The sequence below is a fragment of the Scyliorhinus canicula genome, chromosome 4 (assembly GCF_902713615.1).
Source record: "Scyliorhinus canicula chromosome 4, sScyCan1.1, whole genome shotgun sequence".
NCBI lineage: Eukaryota > Metazoa > Chordata > Chondrichthyes > Carcharhiniformes > Scyliorhinidae > Scyliorhinus > Scyliorhinus canicula.
This window is the reverse complement of record NC_052149.1, coordinates 55,543,182-55,559,611: the sequence shown is the minus strand read 5'-3', so window position 1 is coordinate 55,559,611 and position 16,430 is coordinate 55,543,182. Positions and strand designations below refer to the sequence as shown.

The 16,430-nt window shown below is 41.7% G+C and overlaps 1 protein-coding gene across 10 annotated transcripts in view; it reads left to right on the top strand.

Annotated features, from left to right (window-relative positions):
* Positions 1 to 8,664, top strand: part of elavl4 (ELAV like neuron-specific RNA binding protein 4) — a 116,554-nt gene extending 107,890 nt beyond the window's left edge. For 7 of the 10 annotated variants that reach the window (XM_038794288.1, XM_038794287.1, XM_038794289.1 and 4 more), the window contains 2 exons: positions 5,097 to 5,135; positions 6,198 to 8,664. In XM_038794288.1, coding sequence (XP_038650216.1) covers positions 5,097 to 5,135; positions 6,198 to 6,525 — 367 coding nt within the window. In that variant the 3' untranslated portion in view covers positions 6,526 to 8,664. The remainder of the gene's footprint in view (positions 1 to 5,096; positions 5,136 to 6,197) is intronic. The other 3 variants (XM_038794292.1, XM_038794290.1, XM_038794297.1) reach the window with 1 other exon arrangement.
* Positions 8,665 to 16,430: the final 7,766 nt, after the last annotated feature.

The following is a 16,430-nucleotide window of genomic DNA, read 5'->3' as shown; positions in this document are numbered from 1 at the left end:
CTATGCGGAATAGTACAGATGGGGTCTAACTGAGGCTGCATACATTTGCAGCAAGACATATTTACTCATGTACCGAAATTACCTTGCAATGAAGACCAACACACTATTTGCATCCTAATTGCTTAGTACACTTGCATGCTAGTTTTTAGTGACTCATGAACAAGGACACCCAAGTCCCTATGGACAGCAATACTTCCCAAACTTTCCCCATTTAATAAATACTCTGCCTTTCTGTTTTTCCTACTGAAGGGGATAACTTTATACTTATCCACATTATATTGCATCTGCCATGTTCTTGCCTACTCACTTAGTCTATCCAAATCCCCTTGAAGCCTCCTTGCACCTGCCTCATTAATTACATTCCCACCTAGTTTTGTGTCATCTGCAAATTTTGAAATATTATGTTTGGTCCCCACATCCAAATCATTTCTGTAGATTGTCAACAGCTGTGACCCCAACACTGATCCTTGAGTACCCCACTAGTCACAGCCTGCCATCCTGAGAATGGCCCGTTTATTCCCACTCTCTGTTTTCTGTCTGCTAACTAATTCTCACTATGTAGCAGTATATTACTCCCAATCCCATGTGCTCTAATAATAATACCCTCCTGTGTGGTACCTTTTCAAAAGCTTTCAAAAAATCCAAATGCGCCATGTGTACTGGTTCTCCTTTATCTATGTTACAAGTAACATCCTCAAAAGATTCCAACAGTTTCCTCAAACATAGAACATACAGTGCAGAAGGAGGCCATTCAAGTCTGCATCAACCCACTTAAGCCCTCACTTTCACTCCATCACCTAAACCCCCCCCCCCCCCCCTAACCTTTTTGGTCACTAAGAGCAATTTATCATGGCCAATCCACCTAACCTGCAGGTCTTTGGACTGTGGGAGGAAACCGGAGCACCCGGAGGAAACGTGCAGATCCGCACAGATAGTGACCCAGCAGGGAATCGAACCTGGGTCCCTGGCGCTGTGAAGCCACAGTACTATTCACTTGTGCTACCGTGTTTCTACGGTCCCCGAGCTGCATATTTCTCGGCGGCAAGCCATTCGTTGGTGACAGGACTTTATCTTCCCTCTGTTTGCCAATGGGATTTCCCATTGAAGCCACCTGACATAATTGGGAAATCCACAGGCGGGGTGCACTGCCAGCAGGAAATGTGAATCACAAAGGCTGGAAAATCAGGCCATGATTTCCCTTTCATAAATCCATCTTGACTCTGCCCAATCATATCATTAGTTTCTGAGTTCAAATAGATTCTAACATTTCCCTACCACTGACGTGAAACTAACAGGTCTATAGTTCTCAGTTTTCGCTCTCCTTCCCTTCTTAAAAAATGGCATTACATTTTCCAATTTCCAGCTTGTAGGAAACTTCCCAGAATCTATAGAATTTTGAAATATGACCACCAATGTATCCACTGTATAGCCACTGCCTTCAACACTCTGGAATGTAGTTCATCTGATCCAGGTGGTTTATCAACCTCAAATCCAATTAATGTTTTGAGTACTAGCTCTTTATTAATACTGATGTATTTCAGTTCCACACTTTTACAAGGCCTTTGGTTCCTTATTGTTTCTGGGAAATGTTCTGCATCTTCCTCCATGAAGACAGACACAAAGTAATTTTTCCACCGTTTCCCTATTCTTCATTATAAATTTTCCTGTCTCTGCCTATAACGGATCCAAATTTGTTCTTGCTAATCTTTTCCTTTTCACATACTTAAAGTACCTTTTACAGTCCATCTTTATGTTTCTCGCTATTTGCATTCATATTCCCTTTTCTCTTTGTCAGTTTCTTGGTCCTCCTTTGTTGGACTCTAAATTGCTCCCAATCTGAAGGTTTACCACTTTCTATGGCAACTTTATAAGCCACGTCCTCTGATCTAATGCAACCTTGAACTTATTTTCTTAGCCACTGTTGATTCTGTTATGGGCCAGGGTTTAGAAAATTCCAAAGTATATCATGGAGTTCACCTGACCTACAACTGTTTATAGACTTTGGTTACGATGAGCACAAGGGCCTGTCTTTCAGGTGTTATTCAACAGAGGCCTTAAGCACTTTTAATCAAAAACAAGCTTTATTCCCCAAATTCAGTTAACATTTTAATAAATACACACAGTAAGCATTTTTATCAACTACAAACATAAATACCCCACACAGCTACAGTAATCTATGTATCACCCTTAATAAATTCCCCTTTTAAGCTGTTCGAATTTAGTAACAAGATCCCATAAACCAGAAACCCCTTTTCAAAGGTGTGGCACAGCTCTTGACACTCTTGTTTCCTTTTCATAACAGCAGGTTTGAATTCCTTCCAGAAACCAGTTATTTCTTTTCAAGTTATCAAGTAATCTGGAAATAGCTTTTAAAATGCAGATAGAGAGGCAAGACAAGACTTCTCTGTCTGAGTCCAGCAGCCAAAAGTGAAAACGAAAGTAAAAACTCAGAGCCACAAAATAAGCCCAAACCAAAACGAAAGTAAAACTCAGAGCCACAGCCCAGCTCCACTCACACAATGACATAACTGAAGCCATGTGATAAAACAAAACATTTCTTAACGGGACACTCACATCACAATTGACCATTCCCATTAGGTTGTTGTGACTTACAGGAACATATATTTGTTGTAGAACGTGTAATATTCATCTAAATGCTAGCCATTGCCTGTGTGCCGTCAAATCTTTCAATGTATTTTCTCAATCTGCCATAGACAACTTGCCCTTCAAACCTTCATGGTTTCTTTTGTTCAGATTTAAAACCCTAGTTTCAGAATGAACAATATCACTTTAAAACTTAATGTAAAAAATTGTCATATTGTGGTCACTATTTCATAAAGACTTCTTTACAGCAAGGTTATTAATTAGCCCTTTCTCATACATTAAATCTAAAATAGCCCAATCCCAAGTTGGTTCTTCAACATACTGCTCCAGAGACACTCCAGGAATTCATTCTCCACAATATTAGTGCTAATTAGGTTTACCCCAGTCTACATGTAAATTCAAATCACTCATTATTACTGTGTTGCCCATGTTACATGCTGCTCTGATTTCCTGATTTACACTGAGCCCAATGTTACCACTACATTTGGGAGCTTCTGAACATCTTCCACCAATGCTGCTTGCTGCTTCTTAGCTCCATGAAAACTGATTCTACATCTTGATCCTTTGATCTCAGATCCTCTCTCACCTATGCACTGATCTCGTCCCTTATTAACAGTGTTGCAACATTTCCTTTTCCTCTTTGCCTACCCTTCCTAAATGACAAATATCCTTTAATATTCAGTTCCCACACTTGATCACCCTGTAACCACGTCTCCACAATGGCAATCAAATCACATTTATCTCTATTTGCACCTTCAAGTCATCTATCTTGTTGAGAATACTGCTTACATTCAGATAGAGGGCCTTTAATTTTACCCTCTTAACATTGGGCTGGATTCTGCGTGGTGCCCAGAAGCAATTCACTCTCCCTAGCCATGCAACTTTATGCATGGTGGGGATCACAAGCGATTCTGACGCAGATTATGCTTTCAGGCCGCCACTTTTAGCAGGTGGCCTCCTCCCCTGCAATGAAAATCCCACCCCTTCACTGACAAGTAGGGACATCCCCACCACGGGAATTGCTGAGCCACCCTGCCACAGAACGCGTGTATGAGAGTGACCCGGCCCCCAACAGACAACTCTATCAGACCCTCCACCCACCAGAGACTCCTACCATATCAGAGAACCCCCCATAACAGAGAACCTCCCCACCAGAGAACCACCAGAGCAGAGAATGTCCTCATAACAGTGCCCCTTTCCCCCCTCAGTCACCCCTGCCTGGAAGCTGAAGAGCGTTCCAGGCAGAAAGAATGAACAAAATCACATTTTTTCAATCGCCTGTACCTTACATTTGCTGCCTCAGACAGATTTCTAGAAAGCAGCAACTGTAACTCAATAGAAAGCCAAAGCCACATCACAAGGCATTAAACCCCTTCAGAACTTTTGATCTGCAGGGCCTCTATTCACTTCAAAGAGAAATAGCTTGTAGCTTTTAGTAGGCTGTAATTAACAGCTTCCAGACAGCCAGATGTCTGGTTTCTCTATCCAAGCCATACTCCATGAGTTTAATAAATTGGTTACTGAAGATTGGTATAAGTCCCTTGCAGCAGTCAGGAAAGAGCCAATGGCAGGGAAGTTAATGGGTGTTGTGCTTTGAACACCATTGGCTTAAGTAGTGGCCAGGAACATAACAGGCGATCTGTTTGGAGAAGGGCAATCTCCAGATAAATCCAAGAAACTTACTTTTGGCCTACGTATTCTTTGTGCTGAGTATGGCCGCCTACGAACATTGCAACTTGTTGTTGGATGCTGAGGCAGCGGCTGCTGCTTCTCTTCTTCCAACTGTTCATTTGAAACTGGAAATAAAAACACCCCTGATGGGAAGATAAAATTTACTGTGGTAAGTAAGGGAAAAAGAAAATAATGAAAATGCAAATTAGATGCTGGAAATTCCAAGCAGCACAATGGCACTTAGATCCTCTGATTCAGTTATCTGGATCTAAATGCCCCTTCAAATGTTGCTTTGTGGTTCTGAAAGAACAATCTTTAAGGTTTTACATGGGACTATTATATTTAGCATTACATAATTAAGACCCTGTTACATGTGTTCATAAAAATGCCACTTATATCTGGGCCAATATCTGTGTGATAAAATCGGCAGCTGGAAAGAATGAAATGGTAAGCCCTCTGTCTCAATTGAATCATCCTCTTACCTATACCACCTGGCAGGTAGAATTAAAATCATGCCGTTCATTATAAAGTACAGGCTTTTTACACCAACCATTTATCAATGAAATACTGGATCTGCATTTGATGAAAAAAAGTGTTGTATTGCTTAGTAGACAGATAGTTAATATTTGGTGTATTAATGCTAACTATAAAAAATTAAAAAACAAATCAAGATGAAAGTCTGACTGGGGAAGTATTGGTTACTAGATTACACCCTTCAGAAGTTCTAGATCTCTTGCTCAAAATGGACCATTTATCAGGAGTTCCACTGAATGAGTTACCATCTGTGAAACATTAACCCAAGGACCTCCTTCTCTTTTCAGGCTGGACAATTTGCTTAATATGGCCTATGGCGTAAAGAGGTAATTAGAACTCCACAGACTGCCAGATGTCCATGTTGGCACAGATTGTTAAGTTATTTTGACTAACTTTTTTAATTTCTTTCACCAACATGTCAGACTTTTGTTTCAGACTTCAGTTCTTTTGGTTCTGTAAAAAAAGACCCATAACTCTTTTGTTTACACACTTCTTTAATTTGCAGGTTGTTCTATTTAGTTGATTCAGGTGCAACAGCTACAAATGATATGGTAACAAAAATGCTGGAGGGCAAGTACATTGGCTATTGCTGCTGATTGAGCTGAAAGAAAAAGATGTCTGCAGTGACCATGGTCAATGAGAAGCAATCTACCATGTGTACACCCTGAATGAAGTGTATTACTTATTTAGAATTTTTCATAAACTTTTCAGTTGAATAAAGAAAACTGTGTGCACCTTTATCACAATGTTTGGAGTTTTCACAGTTCTGTTCTTTTCCCAATGTTTTCTGCTTTATTCGTATGACCAGGTTCCATTGTGATTTATTAGGGCTTCAAATGCAGTTTGAATTTTGCTTTAAGGCTAGACGGACCTATTTTTGAAAATAACTATACAAATAATGGGAAGGAAGATTAGATCAGAAGTAATCAACCATTGTTTATTTAAATTGGGTTTAAACTATTATATTTATCGCATTTGCCATAATTATGCAACGTATATGCATTACACAAACTTCAATATTAAATTTTGTATGCGGAAAAGCTGAATTTAAAGCCCCAACAAAGTATAATAATTTTAATTAGAATGACTTGATTTTCAAATTTTTTTTGAAAAAAAATTTCAGATAGAGAAGTAAAAAAATGAAATTCTGATTCTGAACTATTCAGATGAATGTAAGAAAGATATGCACATGGTAAGCCGTAACAAACAGGTTAATAATATATTCTATAAAAATGTAGCAACAAGATAATTATATTAAATGTTAGCTTTAGTTTGTTAAAGGTTGATCTAATCTTATATTAGAAGTATATCCAAAGTAACAAATTCATCAGTTATGGATTGATCTAATCCCTCAAATATCCGAAGTAGCAGCTTTCTTTGTTTGACAGATTCTCACCTATCACAATTGATGGCATGACCAGCCTTGTTGGAATGAATATTCCTGGACACACTGGAACAGGCTGGTGTATCTTCGTCTACAACCTTTCCCCTGACTCAGATGAAAGTGTTCTTTGGCAGCTGTTTGGACCATTTGGAGCCGTAAACAATGTCAAGGTCATTCGTGATTTTAGCACCAACAAATGCAAGGGATTTGGGTTTGTCACCATGACAAACTATGATGAGGCAGCCATGGCAATTGCAAGCCTAAATGGATACCGCTTGGGTGATAGAGTTCTGCAAGTATCATTTAAAACCAACAAAACCCACAAATCCTGAAGTGCAAATGCAGTGTTACATTCAAGAACAAATTGAACTTTAAAAGGCTTATACTAAAAATGGACTTCATAAGCCAGTGTTGCCTAAGTATTAACATAGGATATCCTGTGATGAAGCAGGAAATGATTTTATAATGCTAGAAGACTTTGATGCATTGAATGTTCTTTCATAGCTGTTATTGTTCAAAATATACATAGATAAAATGTGCAGGAATTTTTACCCAGCCTGCTACTTTTTCTACCTTCTTTGAAGGTGGACCTTTTTAAGTCACCCATTCACATTTAAAAGATGAAGAAAAAATTGACATTTTTAAAGAAAACTTCTCAAAAATAAGACCTAAATTGATTTGTTAAAACAGCCACCTCACCCCGTCCCCACCCCTGTTCAAAGAAACAGATCTGCTGAAATGCTTTTGCAGATGTTTTAGTTATTCCCTTTATTTTCTATCATGTAAACATTAAATAATTTCCTGGTTGGGAAGGGGAAAAGGGGGACACCTGATGACATGACTTAACTTAAACAATGTTGCCAAAGAGATGGTCTCTTTGCTGAAAATGGGTTTCAAAAGATCTATTTTTATAAAAAAAAGGAGAATTTTTACAGGATCTGGATTTGAAAAAAAAGTATTTTGACTGACGAATATGGGGATAAAGGACAACTTTGTCATGTTCATACTGTACTGGTACTTTTTAGGATCAAGATGTATGTTTTAAATTGGAATATAGATTGTTTTTTGAACGATGGGTAAAAACAGATGATGTTCATATCTTTCATAAAGTAATAATCGGGAGTGATCTCCCCAGGCACACAGTTCCCCACAGTCAAAACCCAAAGGCAAGGAGATTAGTTGCTAGAGAGTTTTTTTTAAGTCATCAGTAACAGCCGGGCAATATCATTAAAATTGCTGAATTTGTTTCCTAAAATAAATGTCCAAACTTCCTTAGTTGAAGCAGTAGGTAGGTGCTAATGAAATTACATATCTTGTATTCTAAATAAGAACTTGTTTTATCTGAACTGATGTTACTTGTTTGTGTTGAATTTGTTGAAGACTTTGAATCCACTTTAGCCCTTGATATTCCATTTTGGCAAACAGAACACTGTTGGCATTGTTTCATCCAATCATTTATTTATTTTATTGCTAATCTGATGCATATTGCCAAACTGAATTTAGCTAGTTAGTTATTTGTTTATTTTATCTATGGAAAGATGCTTCTTAAGTTTATGTCTTGTATATAAAGATTGATTTGTTTTTATTTATAAGTTGTAAGAACTTGGTTTAATTGTTAATACGACAATGGTTCCAGGTGATACTAAGTGAAACTTAAGTATCTAAATATTTACTTGTGCAGAAATAACAAAATATTGTTTAATATATTGTCATGTTGGTTGTGAATATTTTTTTTCATATTTGGGATGGACAAATTGCATTTATTTTCCATTACACAGAGAGGAAAATTGAGCTATGGGAACAAAATGGCTGAGGGAGGGCTCTCCTTTGTCCAGTGCACTGATAACTTTAGTATGTTGTGCTTTGTAAGAGTAAAAAGGTCATGCTCTTCCCTGGGTACTAGAAAAGTAACTCGCTATGCATAATATAGTTGATAGTTAAATTTGCTATTGCTTTTGTCTTGTTAATCTTTTCAATAAAGTTGTCTTAATAGTACTGTTGTTATGGTTAATGTGCTTATTTTGTGCATTTTCCATGCTAAACCCACTAACTGCATGTAAAGGAAATAGTTTTGAATTGAAGGTGGATTATAGAGAGCAAGTGTGTAAGAATGCATCATATAATTTATCACAAAAATGCGAAACTAAAATTTAACAGAACCCTCATGCAATGTTCAGGGATTATATTATATACCATCTGCTGTGAATGAGCTGAATTGCTGGGAGAGTTTGCTGCATTTACTAAGCATTAGTGGGGAAGGCATGTAAAATTTTCTCTACAATGTGTTTGTTTAATTGGAATATTTCTAGGACCAGGCAGTAAAATATACACTTCAATAATTATGAATGACTTAATGTTAGCATAGCTAATTTAGATTATTTCTGAAAACAGCTGTAAATGTTTTTTCATAAAACTGTTGTGTTGAATTATTTGTACTTTCAATGTCAAACAATAAACTGAAGTGTGCAGAATCTTGTGCTCGCGATGTCATGATTCTGTGTTCTCACATTGTTTCAGCACTAGATTTGTGGATAACCTTACCTTAAAAGAATCTAAATAACATTTGTACTGCTGACAGCTTCAGGGAATTTTAAAGTTTCCGACTATTTTGCTTCATTCCCCTCCCTCCCATATTACAGTAAAATCGCGCAGATATCGAGAGTGGAGTCAAATTTGAATTTTGGCTGGCAGAATGCACCAGATTGATGACACGATGAAAAAGTTGCTGTAATTTTGAAACCTCATTTCTGGCTCTCCCTGACTGGAATGCCAGAGCACATGAGCAGATCATGCATGGTGCAGGCTCCATCCATATGTCCTTAAAATTAAAATCCGTGCCATCAGCAGTCAATAGCAAACTCCCTGTTAGCCACATAAGTTGTCTGTGAGTCTACTATGCATTGACAGTGAACCCCCATGCAAAGAAATTGTATTGGAGTTGAGATGGTTGAAAGCCCTGACCCGTTGGAACTCCAATATGAAGAGTATCCCAGCCATTATTTCCTGAACAAAAGTTCAAGCAAATCCAACATCCCGATGATGCAGTTTGTCATTGTAGTAAGCACAATTTAAAGGGGAAAAACAATCTAATTAAGGCATTTGTTACTTTAAGATCAAATATTGAAGCAGCAACAATCTCCATGGATGACAAGTATTTATTCATTACATGTTAGAAATTGGGTTGTTGCCATATAGTAGACCTTAGAGCCTCCTTTGCTGCTTATTTTTTCCATATTGTTCAGATGGTCAAGTATTTTCTGTAACAACCTCCAAGAAGGTATTTTGCACGATATCTTCAACATTTATGTATTGCTGAAAATATTTGAAAGCTTTCATCACTGACCACTGTTACGACCACTAAGAGATTCATTCTCACCCTGACGCAGAACTTGCAGGACAGAAACAAGCCATGCAGCCCAACTAGTCCTTGCCATTGTTTATACGCATATAAACTTCATGTAAACCTATGAGTATTTTCCTTCTATTCATTCCTCCTTCATGCACTTATTTACTTTCTCCTTAAATACGCCTATGCTAGGTCAACTTAAATACTCCACAAGAAAGCAAGTTTCACATTCTGACCACTAGCTGGAGATTTTCATTGAATTCTTTATTGGATTTATTTGTGATAATCTTGTATTTATGACCCCCAAGTATTCCCACAATTAGAAGCATCACTCCATCTATTCTTATCAATTGCCTTCTGAATAGCTCAACCTCTCAACCATTGTCTAGAGAAAAGAGCTCAAGCATGTTCAAACTTTCCGGGTTATTATAACGTTCCAGTAGCATCCCTGTAAATCCTTTCTGCAACTTTTCCAATGCCTCGACATCCGTTTAGTAATATGGAGACTGGAATAATGGAAAGTAACATAAATGTTGCTGAAGGAAGATTCCCTACAAATTGAACAGTCTTTCTGATAGAAATGTTCCATTCCTGAGCTTTATTAGCAATTTTTAATTGCCTTGTTATTCCGTGTTTAATGATTTGTGAATCCAAATCCTTGATGCTTTTTGCTGGTCTACCCCAATTCAAACCTTTTTTCCAAAGAATAAGTGGCCTCTATACTCCTATCAAAAAACAACATATCAAGCTCACCAATTGATATTTCATTTATATACCAATTCTACAAACTAATACTGTCTTAAATATATTGATCTGAAAGGGAATAAATAACACACCAGGGAGAAAGAGGAGGGGACTAAATGCAAGGCTCTTTCAAAGAGCCAGCCCATTTGACTTCATGATGTCTCTCCATCCTGTAGGACTATACGATTATGGATTTTGTCTTTAATAGACTAATGGATTAACTGATCCATATTACCAGGTTTACCCGTGGGTGGCACGGTAGCACGTGGTTAGCACCAATGCTTCACAGCTCCAGAGTCCCAGGTGTCATTCCCGGCTTGGGTCACTGTCTGTGCGGAGTCTGCACGTTCTCCCCGTGTCGGCGTGGGTTTTCTCCGGCTGCTCCGTTTTCCTCCCACAGTCCAAAGATGTGCTGGTTAGGTGGATTGGCCATGCTAAATAATAATTTTTTTTTTTTAATTGAAAATTATCCTTAGTGTCACCAAAAAAAGGTTAGGTTGGGTTACGGGGACAGGGTGGAGATGTGGGCTTGAGTAGGGTGCTCTTTCCCAGGGCCGGTGCAGATTCGATAGGCCAAATGCTCTCCTTCTGCACTAAATTCTATGATTCTCACCCATCTTGGACTATCTAATGATGTTAGGCCATTGCGTAAAGGAAGTTCTGTTATGAATGAGCCTTAGATCGGCACTTGCTCCTGTAACTATCCTAATAATATTGTCACAAATAGGCTTGCATTAACACTGCAATTAAGTTACTGTGAAAAGCCCCTAGCCGCCACATTCCTGCGCCTATCGGGTACACGGAGCAAGAATTCAGAATGTCCAAATTACCTAACAACACGTCTTTCGGGACTTGTGGGAGGAAACCAGAGCACTCGTAGGAAACCCACGCAGACACGGGGAGAACACGCAGACTCCGCATAGACAGCGACCCAAGACGGGAATCGAACCTGGGACCCTGCTGCTATGAAGCAACAATGCTAACCACTGTGCTACTGCGCCACCCTTATTCTGGATTTTCCTAACAAGCCAATTGTATGGCACTTTACCAAACTTTTTAAAGTCCATAAACATGACTCCATAAGACATAGGATCAGAATTAGACCACTCGGCCCATCGAGTCTGCTCCGCCATTCAATCATGGCTGATATTTACTCATTCACATTCTCCTGCCTTCTCCCCATAACCCCTGATCCCCTTATTAATCAAGAACCTATCTCTGTCAAAGACACTCAGTGATTTCAACTGTAGTTTACATTAGAATTCCTTCCATGGATTGCCACCTTGCTGTGCTTGAGCATTCTGTTGGTCCCGAGCAATATGTCGGAAGTCTTCAACTCCTAGCAGGGTCACCCAGGACGGTAAAGTCAGAGGGAAGGAACCAGACAAAGCACAATCCAAAACAAGTCCTCAACGACGGATCAGGCGGAAGATAGTTGTATGTATAACTGGTTCCATTGGCGGATGAAGGCCGCAGCAGCAGGGAGATCCTCAGTCATCGAGGTTTCCTACACTGGACCTACCTACAGTCAAGGACCATGCGAGTGCTGATGTGCAGCGGCATACCCACGTTAAATGATGTTCTGCACCAGGTGTCTACCTCGAGGATACCAACACTTCCACACAAACAAGCGCTGTGGCAATCAGGGAGTGGTGACGGGGACAAGACGGTGAGATATGGAAATCTTTAGCTTCGGATCGGTACATAGGCGGTGGAGTTTGATTCCGTCGTTTCACTCCTATAGGGACAGGAGAGCATTTCAACAGCTTTCTTTACAACTGGACAGCCCTCTTCAGGATCCACTCTGCTGACCCCGCCTGTGGAAAGGGCTAGAAACGATATCCTAAAAATAGTCTTCTATCTCCATCCTGGCTGGAAAACTGCATCCAGTGGTCAGAAAATCAAAGTCAAATTCAATTTCTGAACCGGCAATGTATGAACACTAATGGATAACGAGCAAAACAATTCACCAGATGGAGAACTGCCCTTGTGAACTCAGGTACTTCAACATTGACTTTGCTGCCCTGCAAGAGAACCGAAAAGCATGCAAAAGGCAGCTGAAGGAAGAAGGGAATCTTCTGGAAAGGAAAATGCAAAGATCAGTCCAGGATGCTTGGAATTGGATTTGCCATGAAGAACAAACTTGTCAACTGACTCTCAGTTCTCCCTGTTGGCATCAACGAGCACCTCATGACTCTCCATCTACAACTTGCCAAGAACCAGCAAGCAACAGTCGAGAGTGCCTCTGCCCCAACCCTTGATGCCAGTGACTAATCCAAAAATGCCTTCTATTCCACCTTGGACACCATATTCTCCACCGTTCTTAAGGCGGATAAGATCATCCTCCTTGGGGACATCATGCCAGGGCTGGAAAGGATGCCCAACACTGGAAAGGGACCACCGGAAAGGAAGGAATGTGCAGAACACCATCTTATCATCACTAACACACTGTTCTGCCAAAAAGAGAAGTTCAAGACGTCTTGGAGACATCCTCAACAGAGCACTGGCACATAATCGCCTGCGCCATCATTTGATCCCATGGCTAAAATATTGCCCTCCTCACCAAAACGATGACCAGTGCAGATGACTGCTGGACAGATCACCGGCTCATCCGTTCCTCTGTCCATCAAAATTTACCAGAAGTGGCAGAAGGTAAAGAAACAGTCCAGAAAACAATCAATGTTGAACGGCTTTAAGCGTTAAGCATGCTAGCGAACTTGCAACAATGCCTTCACCAAAATCTTCAAAGCGTGCATTCTAATGGAGTGGAGGAAAACTGGAAAGAACTGAAGTCAACCGTCATCTCAAGCTGTGAAGAAGTCAAAGGCTACAAGACCAGGAAACACCAAGACTGATTCAGCAAGAACGGCCATACCATCCAAGACCTCATCGTCAAGAAGAGGAAAGCTCTCCTTACTTAGCAAAGTTACATCATCAGCAAGGCAAAGAAGAAAACTCATCAAATAGCAAAGAAGAACTAGGGAAATCAAGAACTAATGGTGGACTAAGAAAGGTAAGCATTTGCAACTCCTCACCGACAAGCATGCCACCAAGACAATATCCTATCACCTAAGGCCTCGAACTAGTACAGAGTAAGGATGGAACCCTTTTGAGAGACGGAGAAAACATCAGTCTTCGGTGGAAAGAACACTTCAAAGAACTCCTTTTTGTTCCCAATTAAGAGACAATTTAGCATGGCCAATCCACCTAGCCTGCACATCTTTGGGTTGTGGGGGCGAAACCCACACAATCACTGGGAGAATGTGCAAACTCCACACATGACCCAGAACCGGGATCGAACCTGGGACCTTGGCACCGTGAGGCAACTGTGCTAAGCGCTGTGTCACTTTGCTGCCCACTTCAAAGAACTCCTAAACCATGATACATTTGTAGCTGAGGAGGAAATCCCCCAACTCCCCATCAAAGATGATCTTGAATGCCCACTGAAGAATGGAAAAACCACAGGAGTGGATGGGATTTCAGCAGAGACTTTCAAACTTGAAGAAGAGATCACCTTTCATCTCCATCAACTGTCCCAGAAAATCTGGGACAGAGAAGAAATCTTTGACGATCACATAGATGCCGTTATTGCCACGATCTTCAAGAAAGGAGACTGTGGGAACTATCAAGAATCTCCTTATTCTCCATCATTAGGAAGAACATCGCCTGAATCCTCGCTAACCACCTTCTCCTAGTGTGGAACAATGGACATGATTTTCACTGCTCGACAACTTTAAGAGAAATGCCAAGAGCAACATCAACCATCATATCGCCTTCATCAATCTGACCAAGGCTTTTGACTCAGTCAATCGGGAAATGCTATTGAATACCCTGTGAAAGGCTGACTGTGCAGAGAAATTCTTCAACAGCCTTTGACTCCTCCATGACAAGATGTCGGCAACAGTACTCACCGATGGATATAAGGCAGAAACCTTTGGGGACAAGACCCAAATCAAGTGGGGATGTGCCATCGCCCCCATCTTTCACCATCCCTCTTCACCTTGTCAAGCACAAGCTTCCCAATGGATATCGTCTACAGAATGGACAGGAAACTCTTCAACCTCAACTGCTTGAAATGCAAGAAGAAAATGAACTGACATTGCTCATGGAACTTCAGTATGTGGATGACAGCGTCATCTCCGCTCAGAAGAGAATCTCCAAAACATGCTTGACACCTTCGTGGAAGCCTACCGAAGTATGGTCTCAACCACAAGAAGACTCAAGTCCTTTACAAACCCATCCCAGGGCAGGATCTGGTCTCTTCAGTATGCTCCACTCCTCTGCAATACTCTGCCCCTCTCAGGCAGAATTCACGCGGACACGATTCACTACAGGTATTTAGAATGGGGAGTGGGCACCATGACTACTGAGGGGGAGAGAAATGGTAAGCAAAGTTTGAAAAACTGTTAAAAGTTGTACTGCTTGCTGAGGGATGGTTGCCAGGGCTGGGGAGTACCTGGGAGCAACTTGGTGACAGCGCTGTGGACTTAGGGTGTCGGGATCCGGATGGCCTGGCTCAGGCTGCCATTGCTGCAGCATTTGTTTTGAACGTGCCCATTTGGTACAGGTTACAGGCCCCTGGCTGGTTATTATGCTGACTGTTCACTGTGTCCTGTAAATGTTTAGAGAGTCTCTGGTCATTTAGGAGCCCACCTAGGCTACCCCTCTGGAAACCCTTACACCCCAGCTGATGCATCAATGAGATGGGGTGGCCAAGCTCAATCAGGTGCTGGCACTCCTCAGTGCACTCATCAAAAGCATAGCCCCACTGCAAGGGAAGCAGAAAAATAGCACAGCTGACCCCAAACAAAGAACACATGCACCGTGGCCTTTGGTACCCTCCCTGGCACACTGCCCTCTCAGGCAGAAGCCTCACCAGTGACACTATCAGCAAGCCCACTCTGCAAGACCACCAGTTGTTTCCAAGCCCTGCCTGTCCACCACACCCCTGCTCCCATCCTTCCTGCACCCTGACAGGTTGTCAGAATCTGTATCACACCTAGGACCCACATTACACTGCAGCTACGCTCCCAGTAGGCACACTTCCTTTGCTCATCCCGTCAGTCGGGCCTGCCCATACAAATGCCCCTCGGCTTGGAAACGATTGGTGGTACACGGTGACTCCACGCACAGCTAGGCACCAGCCTGCTGGTGGATAACATATGGCCCACCCAATGAGGACAGCCACAGTAGACCCCACTGGAGAAACGGGAATGGGCCGCAGAGCCTACCGCTGACACGGGTCCCGACAGCCACCAGCATTGACAGGGATGAGTGGTGAGTATAGAGGCTCTCCACATTACAGATCCGGTGCTACTGACTGATGGGCACAGTGCTGCAGTGTGGAAGGCAACATATTGCGGGCGAATGACTGAGGGGTGGAGGTGGGTTTGGGGGAGTCACGTGGCGGGTGGAGTTGAAGTGCAACTTAGGTCACCATGTAGTCTTGGATTTGGATGGACAAGGGAATATTCATCTTGCTAACACATCTTTTCTCCCCTGCAGAGAATGAATTTTGGAGTACAGTCAGCAATGTTCGCTATCTACCTCAATGCAGCTGCCATTATAGAGACTGGAGGCACGGAGCCTGCTCGGGGAGGACCCTGCACAACAGAACCCTACCCCAGAAGAGCAGGGGCCTGCTGGTGAGACCCCAGTGCTGGTGGTCCAACAGGCCCAGGAAGAGGTACGAAAGAGGCTTCACATCAGGCCGCAAGTATACAATCGCTGCATGTCCTGTGAGGAGCAGCCGGGTCCTGTGTGTCGCCAAAGACTTTGGCTAACCAACCAGAGAGACCCGGCGCCACCTGTGCCACATGGTGCTCTCGTAGGCCATCAAAGTGATGGTCGCCCTTAACTTTTATGCCAGTGGTTAGTGCTACAGTCTCACGGCGCCGAGGTCCCAGGTTCGAACCCGGCTCTGGGTCACTGTCTGTGTGGAGTTTGCACATTCTCCCCGTGTTTGCGTGGGTTTCGCCCCAACAACACAAAGATGTGCTGGTTAGGTGGATTGAACACGCTAAATTGCCCCTTAATTGGAAAAAATGAATTGGGTACTCTAAATTTATAAAAATCAAAAAAAAACTTATGCCTCTGAGTCTTTCCACGGGCCAATCGAGGAACTGTCTGAAATCTCTCAGACATCCA